The sequence below is a fragment of the Puma concolor genome, chromosome F2 (assembly GCF_028749965.1).
Source record: "Puma concolor isolate L17-30 chromosome F2, mPumCon1.1.hap2, whole genome shotgun sequence".
Lineage (NCBI taxonomy): Eukaryota > Metazoa > Chordata > Mammalia > Carnivora > Felidae > Puma > Puma concolor.
Genome location: NC_141684.1, coordinates 39,423,089 through 39,449,563, shown reverse-complemented (window position 1 = coordinate 39,449,563; position 26,475 = coordinate 39,423,089). Strand labels below are relative to the sequence as shown.

General features: G+C 42.6%; 2 protein-coding genes, 1 long non-coding RNA gene and 1 other non-coding gene across 8 annotated transcripts in view; 2 read left to right on the top strand and 2 right to left on the bottom strand.

Moving 5' to 3' along the window:
* Positions 1–10,561, top strand: part of MATN2 (matrilin 2) — a 138,440-nt gene extending 127,879 nt beyond the window's left edge. For 3 of the 5 annotated variants that reach the window (XM_086695081.1, XM_086695078.1, XM_086695077.1), the window contains 6 exons: positions 679–1,092; positions 3,924–4,076; positions 5,333–5,404; positions 5,750–5,884; positions 6,254–6,352; positions 8,261–10,561. In XM_086695081.1, coding sequence (XP_086551207.1) covers positions 679–1,092; positions 3,924–4,076; positions 5,333–5,404; positions 5,750–5,884; positions 6,254–6,352; positions 8,261–8,316 — 929 coding nt within the window. In that variant the 3' untranslated portion in view covers positions 8,317–10,561. The remainder of the gene's footprint in view (positions 1–678; positions 1,093–3,923; positions 4,077–5,332; positions 5,405–5,749; positions 5,885–6,253; positions 6,353–8,260) is intronic. The other 2 variants (XM_086695080.1, XM_086695079.1) reach the window with 1 other exon arrangement.
* Positions 10,562–13,907: 3,346 nt separating this feature from the next.
* RPL30 (ribosomal protein L30) lies at positions 13,908–18,271 on the bottom strand. The gene is made up of 5 exons (XM_025922590.2): positions 18,170–18,271; positions 18,011–18,062; positions 17,604–17,749; positions 14,744–14,874; positions 13,908–14,012 (listed from the first exon to the last, which is right to left on the bottom strand). Exons 2-5 carry the CDS (start codon positions 18,029–18,031, stop codon positions 13,963–13,965), a joined length of 348 nt encoding a protein of 115 aa, XP_025778375.1. The 5' UTR covers positions 18,032–18,062; positions 18,170–18,271; the 3' UTR covers positions 13,908–13,962.
* LOC112859796 (small nucleolar RNA SNORA72) lies at positions 14,188–14,319 on the bottom strand. Its single transcript, XR_003223536.1, has one exon. It is a non-coding gene; the product is annotated as a small nucleolar RNA SNORA72 (small nucleolar RNA).
* A 50-nt stretch (positions 18,272–18,321) lies between the features above and the next one.
* LOC147571968 (uncharacterized) lies at positions 18,322–23,198 on the top strand. The gene is made up of 2 exons (XR_015246555.1): positions 18,322–18,728; positions 19,056–23,198. It is a non-coding gene; the product is annotated as an uncharacterized LOC147571968 (long non-coding RNA).
* The last annotated feature ends 3,277 nt before the right edge of the window (positions 23,199–26,475 follow it).

The following is a 26,475-nucleotide window of genomic DNA, read 5'->3' as shown; positions in this document are numbered from 1 at the left end:
CCAGAGAGATCGACACATCCTCAGATAGCTAGTGTGCCGTGTGGACTCTGTACCATACCCTGGACTGTAAGCACTTTCATGAGGGGGATTTTGCCTTGGTCCCTCTTGCAATCCTGCCTGCTGCCTTGCGTGAAGCAGGTGCTCAAGAAGCCAATTTTCATTGAATACATTAGCCGTTATTAGGAGTACACAGAGAGAGAGTAATACAAGCTGGGTTCCTAGGGAGAACTCCCTGGAAGAGATGATGGCTGAGCTGAATTTAAGGATTTCCTTCTCTGCCGTCTGTCAGAATGCCAGCACTGGGGTGATGTCACCCTCCTGGAGGGAAGTTATAGGAATCTTTTGGAAGCTGTCAGGCCCTACAGTACTCTAGACACAGTCCCTGCCAGACTTGGCTGTCAGTGACCCAGAGTACGGTGTGGACCTGATTCCCCTGACGATTTGTGCCTCCGTTGTGTGATTTTGCTTACGAAAAACACTCTTTTTATCAATTTAACAAGCCACATGGGAAGGCAAATGTGAAAATTATCGTGGCTCCTGACTCCCACACCTTCCGCCTGCCCCGTGTATTATCTGAAGAACAAAGGTAGTTCTCCAAAGTGGCTCGGCCTCCAACTGCAGCATAGTTTTCTTCTATGTGACCCTTTAACTACCTTACCTTTCCTCTCCTTCCTGCAGGATGCACTGAAGGCCCAGTTGACCTGGTCTTCGTGATCGATGGATCCAAGAGCCTCGGAGAAGAGAATTTTGAGATTGTGAAGCAGTTTGTCACTGGCATTATAGATTCCTTGGCGATTTCCCCCAAAGCTGCTCGCGTGGGACTGCTCCAGTATTCCACGCAGGTCCGCACAGAGTTTACCCTGAGAAACTTCAGCTCAGCCAAAGACATGAAGAAAGCGGTGGCCCACATAAAATACATGGGCAAGGGCTCTATGACCGGGCTGGCCCTGAAACACATGTTTGAGAGAAGTTTTACCCAAGTAGAAGGGGCCAGACCTCTCTCCGCACGGGTGCCCAGAGTGGCCATCGTGTTCACAGATGGACGGGCTCAGGATGACGTCTCGGAATGGGCCAGTAAAGCCCAGGCCAACGGTAATAAGGGATGGAGGTGTGGCTTACATCACTTCAGGTTCGGGTTTCTTAAACTCACCGGTGGTCAAAGGGTGGTGGGTGACAGGAGTGAGAGCCTCTGAGCACTGGGAGAGGCTTCACGGCAAGTGCTCATTCACCTGTGCTGCACTGCCACCTAGAGGCTGTAAAGGGAGCCCGCGGGCGTCCAGGACTTGGGAGGCGGGCGTCTTGCGGGCTGTGCTGTTAGTCTAGACACCAAACACACCTGAGTAGTCACCAACTGGGATTTCCCAGTGTGTGACCTCCAGGGGAGAGAAGCGAGTCTGCACGTGCTGTTTAACCGCAGATAGATATATGACCGTTTCCAAACACTGGTCTGGTGGCTTTAGAATCACCTCAAGAGTTCGGTAGGAACTTTTGCTGATACTTTTTTTTTTTTTTTAAACCAGTGCTTCAGGTGAACTCTGAAAGCACAATAGCCTTCTGATAGCGAACACTCTTGTGTTTGTAGGAGGCAAAAGGTAGCTTCTGAGAAAGTCAAAATGTTGGAAGAGATTACCACTCTAGGCTCTTATTCAGGCAAGCACAGCCATACAAACACAGTGCCTAAGGTGGGGGAGACGGGGCTTGAGCTCACGTGAGTTGTGCAGAGATGTGAAGTATGGCAGAGGAATACGGCCTTCCGAAAAGGAAACCCAAAAGCTAGGATGGTCGAAAGAGGTAGCGTAAGGTGAAGTGACTGGATTCCTCGGGGAGATGAGGAAACTTGAGACTTTGCAGCAGTTTGCTTGAAAGCCACTTTCTTTAAGAACTTGTTGAGGGTGCATTGCTTTAACAAGTCCTATAAGGGGGGAAAGGGTGTGCAGACCAGGCCTTCGCCTAAGACTTTACGGAGCCATTCCCTGACCAGGCACGGCACATAGGACGTGTGTGACTAATCTGAGTCCATGAACAAGGAGAGAAAGTACTAGCAATCCCGTTAGTGAACGCCATTCCTCCCCACAGAAAGGCTGGCTCACACTGACATTCAACGATGCTTTGTGAAGGAGGCCATTTTATTGGTATTGTACCTCCTCTTTCTATTGTCCAAGAATAGAACATTGACTCCTTTTCCTCTAGCCCAACAGAATAGTAGCCACAAAAAGTGTCCTGTTCTAAATCATCTCAGTGGACTGTGAAACTGGCTGCTCATACTCAGTTCCTCTGCTTCCAGACTAGCTTGCTAGAGCTCATGTCAAACCCATGAACCCCACTAGCCTGCATTTTTTAAGTTTATTTCTTTATTTTGAGAGAGAGAACAAGTGGGGGAAGGGGCAGAGAAAGGAGAGACAAAATCCCAAACAGCGCAGAGCCTGATGCGGGGCTCGAACTCATGAACTGTGAGATCCTGACGCCAGCTGAGATCAAGAGTTGGATGCTGAATCTGCTGCACGACCAGGTGCCCCACCTCTACCCTGCATTTTTAAAGTGCACACGGGGAAGCATCTTGTTTCCAAAGACAGTGGTTAGCCCTCTTATTTGTCCCATTAAGACCCATCTACCTTACTCTTTCCCCTACTTAAATTTCCACAAATCACCCAAAGACAGGTAAGTGGTAGGTGAAATTTGGTTCTAAAATCAACAAGATATGGGGCGCCTAGGTGGCTCAGTCAGTTAAGCATCAGACTTCATCTCAGGTCCTGATTTCATGGTTCGTGGGTTCAAGCCCCACATCGGGCTCTGTGCTGACAGCTCAGAGCCTGGAGCCTGCTTCAGATTCTGCGTCTCCCTTTCTCTCTGCCCCTCCCCAGATCACGCTATGTCTCTCTCTCTCTCAAAAATAAACATTAAAAAAACTCTTTAACCAACAAGATTTACCTGAAGTGACATTCTCTGATGACTTTAATTATTCCTATGCATAGCTAATATAATCTTAAAATAGTAGTTCTCCTTTTTAGGGAGTTTGATCAGGTCACTGGGCTCCTGGACAAATATGTTGAACTCGCCTATTGACCTTATACAGACTTAGAACAAGACATAACTCTTTCCCCTTGGCTTAAAGAGCCATTTTTATGTGTATTTAAAATTAAAAAAAAAAAATCTAGCCTAATGAATTAGCCAGAGCAAGATATCAGTGCTAAAAAAATGTTGAAAATCAGGCAGAATTTAAGTTCTTACCATGTTTTACTTTCAAGTGAAGCACCTATGGAGGAAGGCAGTCTAGTGATTTCTGTTGTTTAGAAAAGCTTTTGGAGCAATTTCATGTCCCTGTTGAAATCTAAGGTTGGTACTTGGGTTTGTTCTTTCTTTCACACTTTGGGGATTTCCACTGGTCTGCAGATTTCCCTTTTCAGTTTAGCACCCCTCATAAGGCTTTGTCCTTCCAAGAGATGTGAGTGGAGAGCAGCTTCCCCTGCCCCGCCCTCCCACCCCCTCCTTTAAGGATCCTGTCCTGTACCTTGGAGAAGTAGAATCTAGGTTAGAAGGTCATAAATTGACCTGTTTCTTAGAATTCTCCCCGAAGAGATTCCCATTTAGTAAGCCATAAGATAGTGCTCTTTTCTACTCTATCCCTAAGGCTAATTCAGGCAGAAGCTGAAGGTTTGTTAAATGACCTTGCCCTGAGCTGAGCAACAGGTTGGTGGTCTAGCTCCCAACTTCCCCTAGAGGTTTCACCTTCCTCCCTCTTGGAAACCCCTCATTGTTTTCCGTAGGGCCAAAACAGAAATGGTGGAGAAACAAAGGGAGGGGGACATGGACCCCTCAAGTCACACCACTTAATCCCCACCTGGCTCTGGGTGCCCTACAGACAACTTCCAGACCCCGGGAGCACAGCTCTAACTACCTTGTTCTTAATTTGCTCTGCAACTTAGGTATAACTATGTATGCTGTCGGGGTAGGAAAAGCTATTGAGGAAGAACTACAAGAGATTGCCTCTGAGCCCACGGACAAGCATCTCTTCTATGCCGAAGACTTCAGTACGATGGGAGAGATAAGTGAAAAACTAAAGAAAGGCATATGTGAAGGTACTATCGCTTACCTATAGGAGAGGTCCTCACATCACACAGGACGGCATGGACCCCTGAATGAGAAATTCTCAACCTCTTCCTTCAAAGTGCTTAAAAAAGTGCCTCCCTGGTGTTCAGGGCCAGTAATGCCTGGAAACACTAAGCACAAAAAGGGGAACGGGAGAGAGAGAGGACAAAAGGAACAGCTAGAATTGATGAGTGCTTCCTGCGTGCTGAGCAGTATGATAAATCTTTTGACACACCAGTATACTTAATCCCCAGAAAACCCCCACAGAAATGATCATTTAACTACGAAACAACCATTATACACATCAGAGAGCTGATGCGCAATTTCAGGATATGCCTATGATGGAGTGGAAAGGGGTTCATATTTCAAATTTTTAAAGAATGCCTTCCTGCACGGAGCACTCCTATTTACAGAATGTAGATTCCGTTATGTCCAAGAGCTCCCTCTGCTTATCTCCACTGCACTCCTGGGCCAGGAAGCTTCTCTATAGCAGCTCTGCCCAGCTCCCCTACTTATGTCCCAGGTTCAGTCACCAGTAAAATCCCAAGCGAAATCATGTGTTTCACTCCTCTAAAGGAAAGAACAACGAGATGAAGGGGGACCCAGGGAGGAAAGGCCTTTCAAATTTCTTCTTTTTTTTTTTAATTTTTTTAGATGTTTATTTATTTTTGAGAGAGAGACAGAGTGTGAGTGGGGGAGGGGCAGAGAGAGAGGGAGACACAGAATCTGAAGCAGGCTCCAGGCTCTGAGCTGTCAGCACAGAGCCCGACACAGGGCTCGAACCCACGAACCATGAGTTCATGATCTGAGCCAAAGTCGGACGCTTAACCGACTGAGCCACTCAGGCACCCCAGGCCTTTCCAATTTCTGATGCGAGTAGATTTGATTTCACCTCTAGGCTGTTTAGTTCAAACTGGAATGTCCAGTGGAGACTTTGCCACTAGAGCTTAGTCCTTGGACAACTTTAAGTTTCTTCCCCACCCACCTTGTAGACATGACATTTTTGGAGGCATTCTTAAGGAAGATGCACTTGAGGGGTCCAGGTTTCTCTTACTAGGGAACACCCCCAGAGTGATCTTGGATTACCCTGGGAACCAATTGCTTCTTGAAACTGGCGTCACCAAATAAAACCAAAATCCCCTGGGTTACAGCTGGTAGGTAAGGAGCTGGTCTGGGACCAGTTTCCTAAAGAGCACACATGCATGCAGACAGCTGTCACTCCTGTTGGTCATCTTTTTCCTCTCAGCTCTGGAAGACTCCGACGGAAGTCAGGACTCCCCAGCAGGGGAACTGCCAAAGAAGGCCCACCAGCCAACAGGTAAAATCCTAAAAAGCCAATAGGTAAATTTTAAAAAGCAGTGTTTCTAGAACCTTTGGTGGTTGCTTCCGCCCTCAGACAAAAGTTGTAAAGGAGTGAAAGTAAGATTTGAATTATGTTAACTATGGCTTTTTTCCCTTGGTCAGATAGGAAACATTTACTCTCCACTTTAAGCCCTATTTGGTAATAGCCTCTCTGCTGAGTCTTTTGCCACAGTATGTCCCCAAAGTAAAGCCGTGTACTACATGCTAGGAACATCAAGTACCTTACTGAGACAGCTGATGGCTGTCTTAGAACCACAACCGTGGTAAGCAGGTTTGACTTCAGTTTTCTTTCTCTTTACAGAATCTGAGCCAGTCACCATAAATATCCGAGACCTACTTTCCTGTTCTAATTTTGCAGTGCAACACCGATATCTGTTTGAAGAAGACAGTGTTTCACGGTCCACACAAAAGCTTTTCCATTCAACAAAATCTTCAGGTAATTCCAAATACAGTATTACTAGAAGGGAACGTGATACCACCCTCTTAGCTTGCCAACAAACTCAGCTGAGAGGAGGACAAGTAAGGAGGGAGGAGGAACCAGGATAGAGGATAAGAGAACAGCTTAAGTAAAATGAGAACTCAAAAAAAATTAACTGGAAGAAACTGGGGCAGCCTTCCCTGCAGTCCACACGAAAGGCAGTGTTGGAAGTGTACACGGCCCTTTCCTGGTATTTACTGGATCTGGCTGTGCGGAAAAAGTTGAACAGTTCCTTCATTTTGGTTTCTTCCGTATGCTGATTCAGTCCTATTATTATGCATCTGGGAAGCCTAGAGGTGAGTGAACACTTTCCGTGTGCTTTCTCAGGAAGTCCTTTGGAAGAAAAACACGATCAGTGCAAATGTGAAAACCTAATAATGTTCCAGAACCTTGCAAATGAAGAAGTGAGAAAGTTAACACAACGCTATATCCTTTTCTAATATTATTCTTCTATGTGCAATGCAAAGAATCTTACCAAACTTCACAAATACTATTTGTGGGTGTATATCAAATGAAACTATTTCCATGAAGTCAAGAGTAGTGAACTCCCAGAAAGGCTTTTTTACTTAAGCAACCTGATAGGTGTTTCAGAGCCAAGGGCAAGCCAAGCTTCGTGGCCAGGGTCAAGCACGTAGTTGCTATCTGCTGTTCTAGGGGTTTAGCAGGAAGGCCAGTCTGCCAGGAAAGTAAAAGTCTGCAAAGTAAAGAGAAAACAGACTGAAAATTTAACTGCCTCTCTGCTGGGAGGAAAAGGAAATGTACTGGGTCTGATGTGCATCAAAGGTACAGTAAGTACAGGCAAAGAATGTGGACTGAAGAGGTTTCAAACTCCATCTAAACTCCAGACCTTTCCTTTGGCCCCAAGCCATACTGCAGCCACAGTTGGTCAGTGTGTAGTTTCTAGAAGACTAGGGTTTTTTGTTTGTTTGTTTGTTTGGCAGCAGAGATCTTTTATATCAGCACTCTAAGATGAAACATGCTATCAAGGGAACAGCAGGGTCCAATGATTCATTAAACCAATTATTACAAATAAAAGGAATGCTTTGAGATAATGGAGAAATGAGGATTCAGTGTTTTTATACTGCCAGCTGCTCTGAACTTCAAATTACAGTAAGCTTACTAAAGCTGGCTGATGTCTATCTCCACATGCATCAATTAGCCTATAGGGAAATGGTTGAATCCTGAACTATCTCTGTGCCAATGGGTTGATATAATAAGGAACAGATGTAGCAATTCCCTTTCTGAAAGCTGGAAATATGCTCCCTCAAGTAAAACAACCTGACAGTGGTTAACGTGGGTGATGAATCCAGGCTCTCACTCTGTCACCAAGGGGATGGGTGGAGGGGATTAAGGAGCTTACGTGAAGACAAATGCTTGTTCTAATGCCCCTCTCCTCTGCCTTTTCCCACCCCACTTCTGAGGGTGTTTCAGAAGTTGACTAAGGAAGTTACATATAAAAGAGCATAGGGGCCCCTGGGTGGCACGGTCCGTTAAGCGTCCATTTCGGCTCAGGTCACGATCTCGCTGTGCTTGAGTTGAGCCCCACATCGGGCTCTGTGCTGATAGCTCAGAGCCTGGAGCCTGCTTCCGAATCTGTGTCTCCTTCTCTCTCTGCCCCTCCCCTGTTCACATTCTCGCTCTCAAAAATAAACATTAGGTTAAAAAAAAAAAAAGCATAGGTCTTAAGACTTCAAGGCTGCTACCTTTTTGCTGTATCTGGCATCGTGGGTGAAAACTACCCAATCTCTGTTCTTTCCTGACATTATTTACTAAGGCCTCATCCTTCTCTTCACATTCCCAACATTATCACTCTGGCTCCCAAAGGTGTGCTGTGGCAAACTACTTTACAAGCACACAGATGTGAGTAGAATTAAACATTTTTCTGAAAGAATTTTAACTGAACTCTCTGGCTTTGATGTTAAACATTTAACCTGAAAGAGATTTATAGTGTTGATAGCATGTGTTAAATGAAAACCTCAAGTCAGAGTTTAAAAATTCTTAACAGAGGGGCACCTGGGTGGCTCAGTTGATTAAGCATCTGACATTGGCTCAGGTCATGATCTCATGGTCCATGGGTTTGAGCCCCATGTTGGGCTCTGTGCTGTCAGTTAGAGCCTTGGAGCCTGCTTCGGATTCTGTGTCTCCCTCTCTCTTTGCCCCTCCCCCACTCATGCTCTGTCGCTCTCTAAAAATGAATGAACTTTAAAAAAACTTAACAGAAGTGGAAAAATTTTTATTTTTCAGGACAAATTTCTATGTAGGTATATCAAGTTTGTATTTGAATGTAAATAAAAACAGGCAATTCAGATTCCTCTTCCTTAATTTGAGATTTACTAGAAGAAATGACACAGAGGATGGAAGCCCTGGAAAATCGCCTGAGATACAGATGAGGATTTGAAATGCTCTACATATTTGTACATCGTATCAAGGCTGACAGTTAAAGCAGTTTGGAGCCCCAAAGCTCAGGCTGTTGTTACTTCTAGGTTGTCAAGTAAAACATAAGTAGTACTGAGAGAACTGGTTTGCTATAGAACAAAGACAAAAAGTGTACACTAACTTGTATACATTTATTGAGAAAGAAAAATCCTTCAGAATCCTAAAATGCGATTATCAAGTGAGAGCAAGTAAGCTATGCAAGATATTCTGTAACATACTGTGGACCTGATTTGCTTTTGCCTTGTCCTGCCTTAGTGTGTTGCAATCTCATTTGACTACAAAATAGTTTGCAGTCTGAATTCTGTAGAACACTGGCCATAGGAAAAGCTATTTTTTTGTATTGGACTTTTACCTTGATATATGTATATGGATGTATGCATAAAATCATAGAACGTATGTACTTGAATTAACAAGTTGGGATTTTTTTTTTTATACAGTATTAAAGTTCACCACTTCAGAGGATGGTATTCTGTGTAAATATTCCTAGTTTAACTTTAAACACAAGGTATGTGTATATGGGAAATGGTCAATATGCATTTGAAAAAAAGTATTTGGGGCACCTGGGTGACTCAGTTGGTTAAGGGTCCGACTCTGGATTTCAGCTCAGATCATGATCCCAGGGTCGTGGGATCAAGCCCTACATCAGGCTCTGTGCTGCATGGACCCTGCTTAGGATTCTGTCTCCCCCCCTCCTCCACACACTCTCCCTCTCTCTCAAAAAATATTTAAACTTGCTGGCAATCAGGAAAATGCAAGTTAAAACAATCAGCTTGGCAAAAATTAGTATGTATGACAAGGATGTAAAAAATGGAGCTCTTGTACACTACTAGCAAGAATGCAAACGGGCATGCTCGTGCAAATGGACATTTTAGTGAAACTAAAAATGCCCACAACCCTGCACTCTAGCAACTGCACTTACCAGCATCTAACTAGAGGACTTTAGCACATACAGGCAAGGAAACCTGTACAGAATGTTACTCGAATTTACAAATTAGAAATAACCTAATCATCATCACAAAGAGAACTGTCAAATTGTAGCACAGTCCATACCTCAGAACTACTATCCATCTAAAAGGAATGTACTAAAAAAAATAAAAATAATTTAAAAATAAAAGGAATGTACTAGGGGCGCCTGGGTGGCTTATTAGGCTAAGCATCTGACTCTTGATCTCAGCTCAAGTCTTGATCTCAGGGTCATAAGTTGGAGCCCTGCATTGGGGTCCCAATGGGTGTGAAGCCTACTAAAAGAAAAAAATAAGTCAGGGAACCCGGTGGCTCAGTCTGTTGGGCATCTGGCTCTTGGTTTCTGGTCATGATTGCATGATCTCACATCCCTGAGAAAGTAAGAAAGTTGGAATATAAGGGTCAAAGGAGACATCAAGTCTTTCAAAGCACTTAGAGCAGCAGGAAACAATACAGGTAACAACTTCATGAAGAAATGAAGACTCCCAACATGACATCCTTCCCATGGAAGCTACTGTATTTGAGGCCAAATGATGCTTTTTAAATGAAACACCTTTAGTATGCTTGTTTAAATATTTTAAAATGAGTGTTTTCATCAGAATGTCCTCCCAAAAGGCAGTGTGGTAGAGTGAGAACATCTAAGCTTCAATCCTATCTGAAAATCACTGGAATTTAAGTATAAAAGTTGTGTGGTTCAAAGTATCAAACCTCAGTTTATATTTGTATTTGAGTCATCCAGTTGACCCTGAAAACAGGTTTTCATGAGGAAGTATTGATTTGGGTTGGCCTTACCTTCTGAGATACACTTCTAGTTCAGGCATTGCTTCCTTGGCACAGTTGTACTTCACTTTTTGTTGAGTCCCTGCTCCCCCTAGTGGCTCTAGACTGTACCTCCCCCCCACTTCATTTTTAGCTATTGAATACATTTCATCATAAGGTTTTCAACTTTCTTCATATTGGGAAGGAAAATGCCTTCATAAGAAAAAAAGGTCTCCAACCAATTCATCACATTTGCATATTAATCCAAGATATTTAAGATTATCTAGAATCTGAAATACTTCCCCATTTTCCTTGTTTTGTTATTTGTACATATGTCTCAGGTGTTAAAAGTTTTGCATTCAGGTTTCATTATTTGTGTGACTTTTCCAGGCCTTGCTTTCTTCATCTGTCAAATGGGACTAACGGTACTATCTCAATGGATTGTCAAGAGGATTAAATGGCTTAACATGTACACTACTTATGTTTTTATTCTTCAGCCTCCTAGAATTATCTGACACAAAGAAGGTAATTTAAGTATATGTTGAGCAAATGAATGCTTTGCTTACCTTACCCTGAGGAAAGTACTTTGGAAGGTTCCTACTCCTAAATTACCTTTTGAAGCAAAGAGATAGGAATAGTAAATTATAGTAAATGTACAAGATGTTCAAGACCTACTATAAACAAGACAAAGATGAAATTCTGGCCTAGAAAGCCACAAGCATATCAATGAGAATTCAATGTTTAAACCCTAAAGTCATTATTCACCCTGTTTTAACTCCTAAGTGATAACAGAGTTGAAAATGCGGAGTCTCTGTCCTCTAGGATCTTAGTTTAGTGAGAAACAAATGTGGCTAATGTTATAAAAAAAGGTTCCATGGTAACTCAGAGGCACCCCATCTAGACTGGAAGAGGATGTTGGAGTAGGCCTGGAAAAGGAGGGGAAGGAAACCAGATGCCTCTGCACACAGGGGGAGCATACATCTAAGGGGCAGCTGGAAGTTAAGATTTGCAACAAAGCAAAGAGAATTTTCCATGAACCAGATCTTCCAGAAGGCCCAACTCATTGCATTCATGGCCACCAGCCTCAAGTTTGTTTTCTTCTCTACGTACCTTTTGCCCCTGCCACCATACCACACCGATTACAATTAATACACTCCACAATGACCAACCTCTTCTTTCGGACATTTTTATCTCCAGACGTAACAACTCAGTACAAGTATGGAATAAATCCATTTGGCTGGAATTTCCCACAATCCCCTGCATAAGAGAGCTTCCTAGCCAAACACATTACTTTGATTATAATCGGAAAATTACATGTAAAAATGCCAACTTAGACCTTCCCAGATCTTCCTGACCAGTGGTATTTTCTCCAGTTCTGGCAGCATTTTAATGGCACTTCATCACAGCTGTCCCAGGCCAGAATGGGTGAGATACATTTCCTATCTACTAGCTTTAAACTCGTTTTCTCTGAACTGTAAATTCCTTTCTTGCTTAAAACAAGGAGTGCACAAAAAGCACATATAAAGAAAAGGCAAAAGCCAAATGACCTTAGAGCATATTATCACTACCTAGAAAGCCCCTAAAAATCACCAATGATTTCCTAAAAGCCATCGCTCCAAAATGCCTGCAGCCACAAGTCCTGCAACAGAATCCTTACAAAGAAATGGTACCCTGGTATTGGCAACAATGTATTCTTTCAGGTACACCCCTTAACTAAATTGTAACTGGTCAAACTGGAGGGAAAAATAATCCAAAAATAACCCAAGTAGCTGCAAGCTCAATTTGAAAGGCAAAATTTATCAAGTAGAAAATAAGCACCACAGGGGCGCCTGGGTGGCGCAGTCGGTTAAGCGTCCGACTTCAGCCAGGTCACGATCTCGCGGTCCGTGAGTTCGAGCCCCGCGTCGGGCTCTGGGCTGATGGCTCAGAGCCTGGAGCCTGTTTCTGATTCTGTGTCTCCCTCTCTCTCTGCCCCTCCCCCGTTCATGCTCTGTCTCTCTCTGTCCCAAAAAAATAAATAAACGTTAAAAAAAAAATTTAAGAAAATAAGCACCACAAACTTCCTTAACCAAGAGCAACCATTTTTAACTAAGGAACAGACTAATGGCTTTAGAGACCAGCAGTAGTCTGACCAAGCAAGTCTTATCTGACAGATTTCAAACGTTTTAAACCACCTGGGGGATACCAGTCTCTGGATGTGAAGATAGGAGCACTTTAAGAACATTTACAGGGGCACCTGGGTGTCTCAGTCGGTTAAGGGTCCAACTTCAGCTCAGGTCATGATCTCACAGTTCATGAGTTTGAGCCCTGCATCAGGCTCTGTCCTGGCAGCTCAGAGCCTGGAGCCTGCTTCAGATCCTGTGTCTCCCTCACTCTGCCCCTCCCCCACTCACTCTCTCAAAAATAAAACATTAAAAAAACATTAAAAATTTTTAGATTTTCATATCTCTGTGGCTCTTGGCCAGGAGATGCTACTTTGAAAACATGGGGTAACATTTGGGGGTGTCATTACAATATGGAAGAAACATGAATAAGAAATATCCTGCAGTATTCAGTCCTCCACAACAAAGAATTATCCTACTGAAATATGTCAGTAGTGCTCCCAAACTGAGAAATACTGAGTAACTGACGAACCAGTAAAACTAGTTGGTAACAGCTACTCTTCACATGGTATCCATAACATCAAATTCCAGACATAAACTAAAATTATGTTATCTTGAAAGAGACCCATTCCCCCTTCTATGAAACTGGGAATCTGACCCACCCATGGTTACCATAGCAATTAAAGCCTCAGGGGTGCCCGGTAGTTCAGTGGGTGAAATGTCAGGCTGCTCTGGTCACAATCTTGCAGTTCCTGAGATGGAGCCCCAAGGCCCTGGATTCCGGGCAGGTGGTGTGGCGCCTGCTTAAGATTCTCTGCCCCTCCCCCACTGGCATGCTCAGCTCCCAAAAGAAACCAAAAAAAAAAAGTCTTGTGACATTCCACAGCATATTGCCAGCCTCATCAAGGTCTCACTCATCTACCACCCGGTTTTGGGTAGTACAAGAGTTGGATCATCTGAAGTCCAAACGATATGATGTGGTTATTTCTGACACTTTTGCAGCCTTAGAGCACAGCATTGCATACAGTATACCCCACCAGCAACATTTGACTCTGTAAATCAAGATAAATCTACAGTATTTTTCCCTAAATTAACTGAGAATGTTCCAAGGGAAATGTGGGAAAAGGGTTCCAATGGACATACATGGAAGATGTAGTATGCACCTTCCTAAAAATCTGAACACCAAACACTTCACAGTGCTATCTTCCAGGAATAAAATTATATAAAACAAATGTTGGGCAACTGGATTTAGCACTTATTGAAGACCTGGGATTATTCTGAGGGGCTCTAAGTACATTTCTTCTACCTGAACCACTACACACCCTTTGGAAAAATCCTTCTTCATTAAAGTTCAATAGAACTTTTCTCAGACTGAAAACATTTCGGGTGAGGATATTTCATTTAATCCTCTCTGCTACTCATTTGTAGATATAAGCTGCCTTATGAATTGCAATTCTGGTTAAATTCTGGGTATTGATCTTTGCTGCCTCTCAAACATATTCAAATAAAAAATGCCAACAATATTCCAAGATTGGAATCTCTTAAAAATCTAGTATAGGAAAGGAACTCTGCACACCCTTTATAAAAAGGAAAATGGCACCCAGGATGTACAGCTATTAACCCAAGTCTTGCCACCGTATCTAAGTGCCTCATCCTCTCAAATTCTATCTTCAGGTAAATGTATGGGAACAGAAAGATACAAAGAAGATAACGGAAATGAATACAGTTTTTAAAACAAGCTCTAGCCAATTTTATTAACGAAAAATTTTACGTGATTTACTTTTCACCAGTCTGTTCTGGCATGCTTCGAATGATATCAGAATCACCTAGAAAATAAGACGTAACAGTTTTACAATTTGTTTAATGGCAACTGGTAATCATCACATTGGCAATGGTTATCTTCAAAAGTTGTTACACTAGCTTTGCTGTCATTTCTCAAGGATGATCAGATACCTAGAGTCACAGACATTTTCCACGGATGCATCATGTAAGTCAGACTTGGTTTATCACCAGCATTGATAAAACCAGACCTAGGGAAAGAACTAAGTCTGGGGACACATGCATGGTCTTAATATAGCGAATGTTTAGCCTGCCCTGATTATTACAAAATCAGAACAGCGAGAATATTCGCAGTCTTTTATGAATTAATTAAAAACTCCTAAGTTCTAAAATATAACATGATCTGTATTTGTAGCCACTTTTTTCTCAACTGAATCTTTACCCATCCGCCCTTAGGCAGCCAGTAAGGATTCCTTTCTACTATTTCATTTGATCCCTCCTCCCCCCTTTATAATTTCACCTTTACCAAGGTCCTAAATTTTAAGGGCTTCAAACAATTTTCATAAGCTCAAAGTAAAAAAACTTCATTTACACCAAGACCTATCATAACGTACTTATATCTGTTATCAATTTTCCGTGAAATAAAACTACAGGATATACCTTGCTATACATCCATATTCTGAATATCTGAACCTAGTTAGCAAAGATATTTGTATACCAAAGAGTACTTGTAATTACATTATAAAGGGAAAATTCTTTTATGACTTAAAAAACATACCTGGATCAATAATAGCCAGTGTGCACACTCTGTAGTATTTCCCACACGCTGTGCCCAATTCAATATTATTGCCGCTGTAGTGATGGACACCAGTTTTGGCCAACATGGCATAGTATTCTATTTCAGATTTCCTTTGGTAAACAAAAGACAAATAAATAAATGCCATACCAAATGACTGACAGATTAAATGTTACTATTTCCCTCAGAAGTTTTAACTTCCAACAGTCATCAAATCAATAATCACCCTAAAAAAAGTATCATATCCATTAGCCAATACAAACCATCCTTTCCTTTGGTCTTTTCTAAGAAATGGGACACCCAGCAAATATCTTCTGAATACCTATGTTTAAGACCATAACTATGCTTATGGAAAAGAGGGCAGGATGTGAAATAAAAATATTTACTTAGCATTTACTACACATCAGACACTTTACATAATCCCACAATAACCTCTTAAGTAAAACATACTCATTTTTTTTTTTAACTAATAAATACATCCAGGCACAGATCAGTAAGTGGAGGTTCCAGAATCCAAACCTGTGTTATGTTTCAAAGATAAACTATTTCTGGAGGTGCCCAGGTGGCTCAGTCAGTTAAGCGTTGGACTCTTGGTTTCAGCTCAGGTCATGACCTCAAGGTTTGTTGAGTTCAAGCCCTGTATTGGGCTCTGCGCTAACATCGCGGAGCCTGTTTCAGATTCTCCCTCTCTTTGCTCCTCCCCCGCTAGTGCTCTCTCAAAAATAAATAAACTTTAAAAAATTATAAAAAAAAGATAAATCACCTTATCACTCTCTGGTGCTCTGAATCCTAGATGGGGAATGATACTACTTACATAAAGTTAACATTTCTGCGTCAATTGAGTAGACAAACATTAATGGTTTTACAAATTAGAAGAGTCCTAACGGAACCTTGCCACTACTCAAAATATGGATCCACAGACCAGCAGTAGTGTGGGTGCTTGTTAAAAACGCCTACTGTCAGAGGCACCCAGGTGGCTCAAATGGTTAAGTGTCCACTGACTCTATTTCAGCTCAGGTCACGATCGATCTCATGGTTTCATGGTTCGTGGCCCCTGGTAGGGCTCTGCGCTGACAGTGGGGAGCCCGCTTGGGATTCTTGCTCTCCCTCTCTCTAGCCCATTTCCTGCTCCTGGGCACTCTCTCTCTCTCTCTCCAAATAAACATTTAAAAAATTTCAGGGGCACCTGGGTGGCTCAATCCATTAAGCGGCTGACTTTGGCTCAGGTCACAATCTCTCAGTTTGTGAGTTTGAGCCCCGCTTCCGGCTCTGTGCTGACAGGTCAGAGCCTGGAGCCTGCTTCAGATTCTGTGTGTGTGTCTCTCTCTACCCCTCCCCCATTCTCACTTGGTCTCTCAAAAATAAACATTAAAAAAAAAAATTAACAAAAAATGCATAATGTCAGGTCCCATCCCAAACCCATTAAATCAGAACTGCATTTAATGAGATTACCAGTAATTGTGTGCACATTCACGTTTGAGAAGCACTGATATAGAAGGTAAGCCTGAAGACCAAACCATGGGATGGGATGGAGGACAGAGCACTCCAGGCAAGCCAATTATGTACAGACACCCTATATAAAATGCCACGAGGTTACGCATTACCACAGAAAAAACTCAATGCAGTGTAACGGACTGATCACATGGCTTATATTCTGTACAGTCCAAGTCTCTTTAACTTATTTTCCATGCTAAGTTCAATTTCAAAACAGTGAGGTCAAGCAAAAACTTGGGGAACTAGGAATCTGTAGCTCCACAGTCAGCCTGAGCTTTTCTTACCTTAGTTTTAACATACTGTAACAAGTTCAAAAAGTGGGAGTACTTTTTTAAAAAACTTATTTTTTTTTTTAATTTTTTTTTCAACGTTTTTTATTTATTTTTGGGACAGAGAGAGACAGAGCATGAACGGGGGAGGGGCAGAGAGAGAGGGAGACACAGAATCGGAAACAGGCTCCAGGCTCCGAGCCATCAGCCCAGGGCCTGACGCGGGGCTCGAACTCACGGACCGCGAGATCGTGACCTGGCTGAAGTCGGACGCTTAACCGACTGTGCCACCCAGGCGCCCCAAAAAACTTATTTTTGAGAGAGAGTGAGAGAGCAGGGGAGGGGCAGAGAGAAAGGGAAAAAATCCCAAGCTGGCTCCAAACTGTCAGCACAGAGCCCTATGCTGGGCTGGAACCCACTAACCCACTAACCCTGAGATCATGACCTGAGCAAAATCAAGAGCGGACACTTAACTGATTGAACCACCCAGGCAGCCCCCAAAACGGAGTACTTTAAAAAAAATTTTTTTAATGTTTATTTATTTTTGACAGAGAGAGAGAGAGACAGAGCATGAGCAGGAGAGGGGCAGAGAGAGAGAGGGAGACACAGAATCGGAAGCAGCTCCAGGCTCTGAGCTGTTAGCACAGAGCCCGACGCGGAGCTCACGAACCGCGAGATCATGACCTGAGCCGAAGTCGGACGCTCAACCGACTGAGCCCCCCAGGCGCCCCAAAACGGAGGACTTTTCAAGAATGACCAAAAAGGCATGACACAAAATACATGGAAAAACAAATTTCTGTGCCTCCCTCAAAGTTTACGTTCCATGGTTTTTCCCCTTCTTGCCACACTTCTCCAAAATAGAAGCTTACAAAGAGAAAACATGATGGGGGGGGGGGGGTTCAAGACCCAAACACCACAGAAGCATCCGTAAATTTTCTGCAGGTGCTCGCTCCTAAAACAAATTTTACATAAAGCCGAGTTAGTGCTACCCCGATTGCCCAAGCTTACACTCCTGGATATTCACTTCGATGAATATGCAGTGGACGATACACACACTCAAGGTTCCTTGGATTGATTACCTCAAGGCTGGGCAGTTGTTGGCGAGGATGACCAGTTTCGCTTTGCCATGTCTGATCATTTTCAGAGTCTGCTTGTACCCCAACACGTACTTCCCACTTTTCATAACGAGTTGGAGCCTAGAGTTGATGGACTCCAGCGACTTTTTCTACAAAGCAAACATTTAACACGGACCTGAAGGCCTTGTTTTTAACCATCTCAAAACAGAATCCAGTTTTTGGAAGCTGACCCCTTTAAGAAAAACCTCCTAAGTCTAGGGTCCCAAGTCACTGAGAGGACCGCTCGGTTTCCTCTCGGGTCCCTCCAAGCCAGTGAGCATGCTGTCTCCCCGGTGTGCTCAGATCGGCCCACCCCGGCCTAGACATTCCTCCACGTGAATCGGCTTCCGGCCCTGCCCCGCTTCACTCACCGTCTTCTTTGCGGCCACCATCTTCCTGCCTTAGGTGCGGGGCGGACCCAACCTAGAACGTACAAAGGACAGGACAGGTCGTTTAGGATCGGAACTCCAAAGAGTAACTCACTGCGCTGCCAGTGCGGCCCGCACCTCGGCCCCGCAGAGCCCACTCACCAGAAGCAACCGCCAAAATGGCCGGGAGAGAGAAAGGAAAGAGTTCCCACAATGCAAAGCTCTTCACTGCAAAGCCGGGACGCCGGAACCGGAAGCAAGCCGCAAGCGGAAGGGGCAGGGCAAGAAGAGGAGGGATGCTGCAGGTCGCTGTTAGTACAGCCAGTTAGAGTGGCGGTGGGGTTCTGTGCCTTCTCTTGCTGCGGGACTTAAAGTTGTGTTAGTGTGTTGCTCCCAGCTCGAGGAACGTCGAACGGGGCGGGAGTTAGAGAAGCCGACTGAGGGTGAGGCGGGAGGGGCGGTGAGAAGAGGCGGCTGGATTCACGGTCTTGCTGCCGCTGAACTCGTCTGTACCGAAGCCGCGGCTCGTGGGGAGACTCGAGGAAGACTTCGGTGCGCCTCGGCTCCCGGGTCTACCTTCCCGCGTCAGTTCCGCGCGGGCCGAAGCAGCTGTGTGCCCTCCCCTGTCTTCGCCCAAGTTGCCGGCCTCTCGGAGAACGGTGGCGCCCCCGCGCTGGCTTCCCCAAACTCACCTCTTAAGTGGCGGTGTTAGTGCGACCTTGTAAGCTCAATTTGCAACAGAGAGCGATAAACAGTTCTAATTTAGAAATCTTTTTGTTGTGAACGTTGGACCTTGATATAAATGTCCAGTGAAGGATTATTCAAAATAGGAAGCACAGAGCTTCCAAAATGTACCAGCACCAAAAATGTAAAATCGGACCAATAGGTAAGCTGTCATTATGTGTCAACTTTTAGGAATCAGAAACAGTCACAGTTGCTCAAAGACATGTGAACAAGGATATTTTGGTATTATTTTTGATAGCAAAGGAAATCAGAAACATGCTCATTTTTTTTGTTGTTATTTTTTTCTTTAATGTTTATTTTTGAGAGAGAGAGACCGAAACCGAACACGAGCGGGGAAGGGGCAGAGAGAGAGGAAGACACAGAATCTGAAGCAGGCTCCAGGCTCTGAGCTGTCAGCACAGAGCCTGACTCTAGGCTCGAACCCACGGACTGCAAGATCATGACCTGAGCCGAAGTGGGATGCTTAACCGATTGAGCCCCCGGGGCGCCCCAAATGCTCATCATTCTGTATGTATGTATATATGTATAATATATAATGTATATATATAAACAAACCAATACATGTGTTTGTATATGCATACAAAATTCAAGTCTGGAAAGCTAATCATCAAAACCACTGGATAAGATATGAGAAAAGTGGGTGATGAGAGGACATTTTTTACCTTAAATATTTCAGTACTACTTGAATTATTTCACAGCATGCATTATGTAAAGTTCCTTATTAATCATAAAGTGGTGATTTAAATAGATCTTGTGAAACATCAGTTATATCTGAAAACAATATTTCTCAAAGAATGGCTCCCAGATCACGTAATTCAGAATCACCTTGAATTCTGACTCTTGGATCCCACCCAGGTATGTGGAAGAAGTGTTTGGTGGGGCTTGGGAATCGTTTTAATAAGCAGCCTCAGTGATTCTTACAAATACTAGAATTTGAGGAGTAAGGACCTAAAGAATGAGGGGCGCCGGACTGGCTCAGTAGGTAGAGCATATGACTCCTCTTGATCTTAGTGTCATGAGTTTGAGTCCCATGTTGTGGGTAAAGGGTACTTTTAAACACACACACACAACTGAAGAATGAGATGGGCAAGTTGTTTTTGAGGCATGCCTGCTTAGGTAAAGACATAAACTAAATTATGAAGCCTTGCACTTTTATACTGAGCCCTATATTTTCAAAGCTTTTTAATACTAATTTTTTCCCAAAGTAATCAGGATAGAGATCACCCCCATTTTAGAGATTAAATGATTAAAGTACTTGATATGACTTTCCTGGGGTACTTTTCATTATATGTTACCAAGTTTCTGGTCCTTACTATATATGTCCTCTCTATACTTTAAAGAAAGGCCTTAGTTGCTTTCTTCCAGGGATCTTATTATTATTTTGAATTGGAAGACAGAGAAGCCCAAAACACTTATTTTATGTATGAAACATGACCACAAAATATTTGAGAATTCTTCCTAGGGGATCTTAATGGATTTTGCTGTTATCTCTATGGAGACAGATTTAGGTTCTTGGTTTTTGTTTTTCTTTTTCTTTTCCTTTTTTTTTTTTTTTGGTTTATTTTTGAGATAGAGTGCAAGTGGGGGAGGGACAGAGAGAGAGGGAGACACATCCGAAGTAGGCTCCAGGCTCTGAGCTGTCAGCACAGAGCAGAACAAGGGTATTGAACCCATGGACCATGAGATCATGACCTGAGCCAAGTTGGACACTTCACCGACTGAGCCGCCAAGGCACCCCAGGTTCTAGGTTTTTCTATTTAATATCTGCATGACTTGGGGCAAATTGTCTAAAGGTTCTAAGCCTCAGTTTCTTCATCAGAAAACTAGAATAATATGTCTACTTCATAGTATTGTTGCGAGGATCACAATAAATGTAGTGGTGTATAAAACATCTAGCATAGCCCATAGTACAGAATAAATGGGCAGTGAATATTAGTTCTCTTCCTCAATCCAACTCCTACTTCCCTAACCTCCCAACCTCCCCAGCACAGCCACCCCCCCATACCTAAAGTCATTCACAACATCATAAAACCTATGCACTAGGGGAAGAAACACTTGGAATACAAAAATAACAGTCAAATCTTTTGGCTCAAGAAGATTTTATAAAATTGTGGCGCCTGGGTGGCTCAGTTGGTTATATATCCAACTCTTGATGTCAGCTCAGGTCTTGATGTCAGCTAAGTCTTGATCCCAGGGTCACAGGATCCAACTCCACATTGGGGTCTGTGCTGATGGTGCGGAGTCTGCTTAAGATTCTCTCTGTCGGGGCACCTGGGTGGCTTAGTTGGTTAAGCATCCAGCTTCAGCTCAGGTCATGATCTCAAAGTTTGTGGGTTCATGCCCTGCATCGGGCTCTGTGCTGACAGTCTGGAGCCTGCTTGGGCTTCTTTCTCTCTCCTTCTCTCTCTGCTCCTGCCCTGTTTGTACTCTCTCTTTCTCTCAAATAAATAAATTTAAAAAGATTCTCTCTCTTTCCCTCTGTCCCTCTCACCCGCTCACTTGGTCTTTCTAAAATTAAAAACTTATTAATTAAATTTCCCACCTTTGTATTTTATTAGAGCAGAAATTGGCAAACTTTTTCTATGGAGTCAAATAATAAATATTTTAGGCCTTTGAGGCCATATGTTCTACAAGGCAACTACTCAGCTCTGCTGTTTCACAAAAGCAGCCATAAGCAATATATAATGGCCGTGTTCCAATAAAACTTTATTTACAGAATCAGGCAGCCGGCCAAATTTGGCCTGCAGGCCATACTTTGCTGACCCTTGTGTTAAAATATTACTCGTACTGTTATTAAAAATGGGTGCTTTAAGTCATGTCCTCATTCTAAAGAGATGTATGTTGAAGTATTTACAGATGAAGTGTCATGATTATCTGCAACTTATTTTTGAATTGCTAAAATAAATGTAAATAAAGTCCTAAAATAAATGAAGGTAGACAGTTGGGTAGAGCAAATGCAGCAAAGTGTTAACAATTGTTGAATTTAAAGTGGAGGGTATTTAGGTATTGGGTGTATTATTCAACTTTCTTGAGTTTGAAAATCATCATACTAAAAAGTTGGGAAATACATATGCTTTAAGAAAGGACTTTGCCATTAGATATTATTTTGTTTTTTTCTGGATGCCCATCTGTAGCATTTCAGAGTGATTTTGAAAAAATACCAACAGGTATATGTGACAGAATAGAATTAACACAAGGCTTTGGATTTCCATTCACCAAAATCGCTGCTCCAAGATTCTGAGAACTCTGCAGGCACCTGCATTCATTGTGCTTTTGGTTTATACTTGCTATGGGAATTAAAAGTGACAGGCTGCATTCCTGGTTAGAGCAAATACTAACAAGTTCATGTGATATTCATTGGTTCAGTACACTGGCCCATCCCCTTAAGCAGTTAAAACTATCATATTCATTATCATTGCTATTACTTAGTGTCCAGATTAGGAAGTGGCCCATTAATTAATACAGGTGACCCTTGAACAACTCAGAGGTCAGAGGCACCGACCCCCCACATTTTCAAAAGCCCATTGTATAACTTTTGACTCCTAAAAATCTTAACTACTAATAGCCTCCTGTTGACCAGAAGAGCCTTATCAATAACATAAACAGTCAGATAATGTATTTTTTATATTCTATGTATTATATACTATATACTTACAATAAAGTAAATGAGAAAAGAATATGTTCCTAAGAAAATCATAAGAGTAAATACATCACAGTTCTGTATTGGAAAAAAAAAAATCCACATATAAGTGGACCCTTCCAGTTCAAATCAGTGTTGTTTAAGGGTCAGCTGTAATTTGGAACTCTATTTGTCTAACTCAACCTTCGCATTCTTAAGTCACCCAGACATTAAACATGCTCAGAAATCTGGTGAGGGAGGGACAGTGAATCCAAGTGAAAAGATCCTGTAAACTGAATGAATGTTGGTGACCTTTTGACTAACTAAACACACATAGACCAATATAAGAATTCTGAACCATTAGAGGACAAAGGGGAATGAATGCTACCTATTCCTCTGCACCCTTTCTGCCTCCACAATAATAAGGAATCCAAAATATTTCTTCTGTTCCCCTCTCTGTTCAGACTAGGAATGCTCCAGACTGCACTGGATTAAAAATAAGCCAGGGAAATGCTTTCTCCTTTTTTTTTTTTTTTTTAAAACCATTTTCCATCCAAGGAGCATAGGTTTTTTATATTCTTGGATACAAAGAACCCAGAATACTTCATTCACTATTTTACTATAGAGGGGTGACATTTTGGGAAAGTAGTGTCTATAAATGTCTTTGGATTATTTTATATTTCTTAGAGTCCATTTTTGAAATTTTAGTATAAATGTGGTTACTATGTTTCTACGTGTCCATAATAACATTTTACATATTCAGTAATTTGAAAAGCCTTCCATGTACATGTACTTTTATCCTTAATAAAGCTGTAATACACAGATTGACACTGATGTTTTTTGCTTTTAACTGGAACTTAATTAACTTAATACTATACATGATGTAACTATGTCATGCAGATCAGAAAATGTCACTGATTAGCTAATGGAGAAATAATAAATGCAAATTTGTGACATCAAAACATGAGTATGTCGAAGAAAAATGATAAAAGGACTCCTTGGAGGTGAAAAGACTTAGGAACTATGCTTTCAAGATACAACTCAATCAAGGTACTATTAGCATTTAAAATCGCAGTATCAGGTATGTTCAGGTATTATCAAGAATAAGACAGGACAGGTAATTGCTAAGAAGGAGAATAGTCATGGAGAGGGGGAGGTAGGGTAATCATTGTATATTAGTCTAGATACTTAAGTTGTGAGCAACAGAAACAAACTAGCTCAGTTAAGCATAAAAGGAAAATTATGTTGTAGTTTACCAAGTGAACAGGAAGCTTGGAGAGTAAGACCCAGATGTGTGCATACTGGTCATGGGAGAAGCAGTACCATGTATTAGTCACTGGTTCAGAACACTCTGCAAACCACAGGATAGCACTCCACCCTTCAAAGGGGTTTTATCTTGGTTAGTGCCATAAGGGAGTGTTTACTGTGCCCTTCCATCATCCTATGGGTTTAGCTGCTTCTGGCTATTGAGGTAGACGAGAAGACCAGTAAATCACATAGAAATTAACCTATTACATTACTTGTCTCATAGTAAAGTGAGTTATTTAATAAGATACACCGAATGTATTGTCTTGGTGTGTAATGTTTTGATGATACCATCCACTAATGGATGGTGCTGCCAGGGGCCTGAAGTGCAGGAAAAGCAAACATAATCCACTGTCTATTAAAATAAAGATTTTCCGGGGTGCCTTGGTGGCGCAGTCGGTTAAGCGTCCGACTTCAGCCAGGTCACGATCTTGCGGTCCGTGAGTTCGAGCCCTGCATCAGGCTCTGGGCTGATGGCTCAGAGCCTGGAGCCTGTTTCCGATTCTGTGTCTCCCTCTCTCTCTGCCCCTCCCCCGTTCATGCTCTGTCTCTCTCTGTCCCAAAAATAAATAAACGTTGAAAAAAAAATTAAAAAAATAAAATAAAATAAAATAAAATAAAATAAAATAAAATAAAGATTTTCCAGTGCTTCAAAAGAGGTCTGATCACTCTTTCACAAGGTGGCTGATAGGTCCCCTCAAATTATAGGTGCCATTTTGGAGGCTTACACTTGGTTACTCTTACTGCTGCTGGCAAACTGGGCACTTACCCAGGGAAACCGTGTTAAGTGGAGGAACATGGTATTGAGCATATATATGGCTTCTCTCCCTGTTCTTAGAGCCGTTTTATTCCTGAGTTCATTGAGCAAGACTTGAGGTGGCTCATGAGAAAGACTTTCTAACATCCACAGGACACCTGATTAGTATTACTCACCTGATTATAAAATGCTTCCTCTGAAGAAAAATGGAAGAGACCACGGCTTGGCTGACAAATTATCTTCAAGGAAAAGTAAGATACCCCAGTCAAAAAATAATTGATGGGGAAAGGAGGAAACTTAACTGGGCTCAGTAAGCATGAAAACATTAGGACTCAGAGAATTTCAAGTTAGTGTTCATATTTAACCAATCTTGGGGTACCTGGGTGGCTCAGTCGGTTGAGCATCCGACTCTCGAATTCAGGTCAGGTTATGATCTCATGGTTCATGGGATCGAGCCCCGCATCAGACTCTGTGCTGACAGCACGGAACCTGCTTGGGATTCTCTCTCTCTGCCCCTCCTCCCCCTCTTTCAAAATAAATAAATAAACTCAAAACAAAATCTGTAAGTTATTGCAGCTCTTTTGAGGAAGAATGGAGTTTTGAAAAATTTCACTAGCTAAATAAAATTAAATGTGACTTTAACTTACAAAAGCGTCGGCTGAAGTGGGAACCTGCTCTGGACTGACTTGTGTCCCCTCCCTCCCCCATTCATATGTGGAACCCCTTACCCTCAATGTGACTCAATGGGGAGGTAGGGTTTAGGAGGTAGTTAAGGTTAAATGAGGTCATAAGGGTGGGGCCCTAATCTGTTAGGGCTGTGGCCTTATAGGAGGAAGAAGATTCCACCCCAACCCCTATGTGAGGACACAGCGAGAAGGTTGCCTCCTGCAAGCCAAAAAGAGTTCTCACCAGAAACCAAATTGGCTGGTACCTTGATATTAGACTTCCCAGGCTCCAGAACTGTGAGAAATAAGTATGTTATTTAAGCCACCCAGTTTATGGCATTTTGTTAGGACAGCCCAACCTAACAGCCTTTTGATAGCATTTATGTAAGACATAAATATTCCCCCAAATTTTGGTCTATTCTGCCAGGTCCATTCACATACCTCTCCCCCTAAACTTCCTTTCACTAATCCTGTCAATTTACTCAGGGACTTGGAATCCAGCCAAATCCTTAGCCACTCTCAAAAGTACTTCTCTTGGGACATGGTAACCCTGGATAGAAGGCTAGAAGAGTCATAATATGTATTTGTAATGTTGTAAAGTGTACTTCCTCAAAGACACCCAGTCTCCTCCTCACTGGAAGGGATTTGTGAATTGATTGCTGGGGTGGCCTAGGCTTTGTTGGGCCTGCACTGCAGGAAGGAAAGAAAGAGGAGAAAAGTGAGAAAAGAAGGGAGCAGGAAGGGGAGAAGAAAGGGGGGTAGAGAAGGAAGGGAGGGAGACCTCTAAATACACTGTAGAGACCATAGCTGTGTACCCCTATGGCCCGTGTAAGGAAATATGCCAAATTTCAGGCAATTTGAGCATCCAAATCAGTAATGATGGTGTTATGGTCTGAATCGTGTTCCCTCATTCATATGTTGAATTCCTAAACTTTATAATATGGCTCTTTTGGCGACAGGCCCTTTAAAGAGGTAATTAAGGCAAAATGAGGTCATATGGGTGGGCCCTAATCCAACATGACTGGTATCCTTATAAGAAGGGGCAATTATAGGGTGCCTGGGTGGCTCGGTCAGTTAAGCGTCCGACTTCGGCTCAGGTCATGATCTCACGGTCCGTGGGTGGGTTCGAGCCCCGTCGGGCTCTGTGCTGACAGCTCATAGCCTGGATCCTGCTTCAGATTCTGTGTCTCCCTCTCTCTCTGACCCTCCCCCATTCATGCTCTGTCTCTCTCTGTCTCAAAAATAAATAAACGTTAGAAAAAATCACCATTTGATAGCCATCATAGTAATAACTGATCCCAGCAGGAATGTTAATGTATGCTAACAGTAGCAGATAAAAGTTCGATGAGATACAGGGTATTAGTCTTAAAGTCTTTCC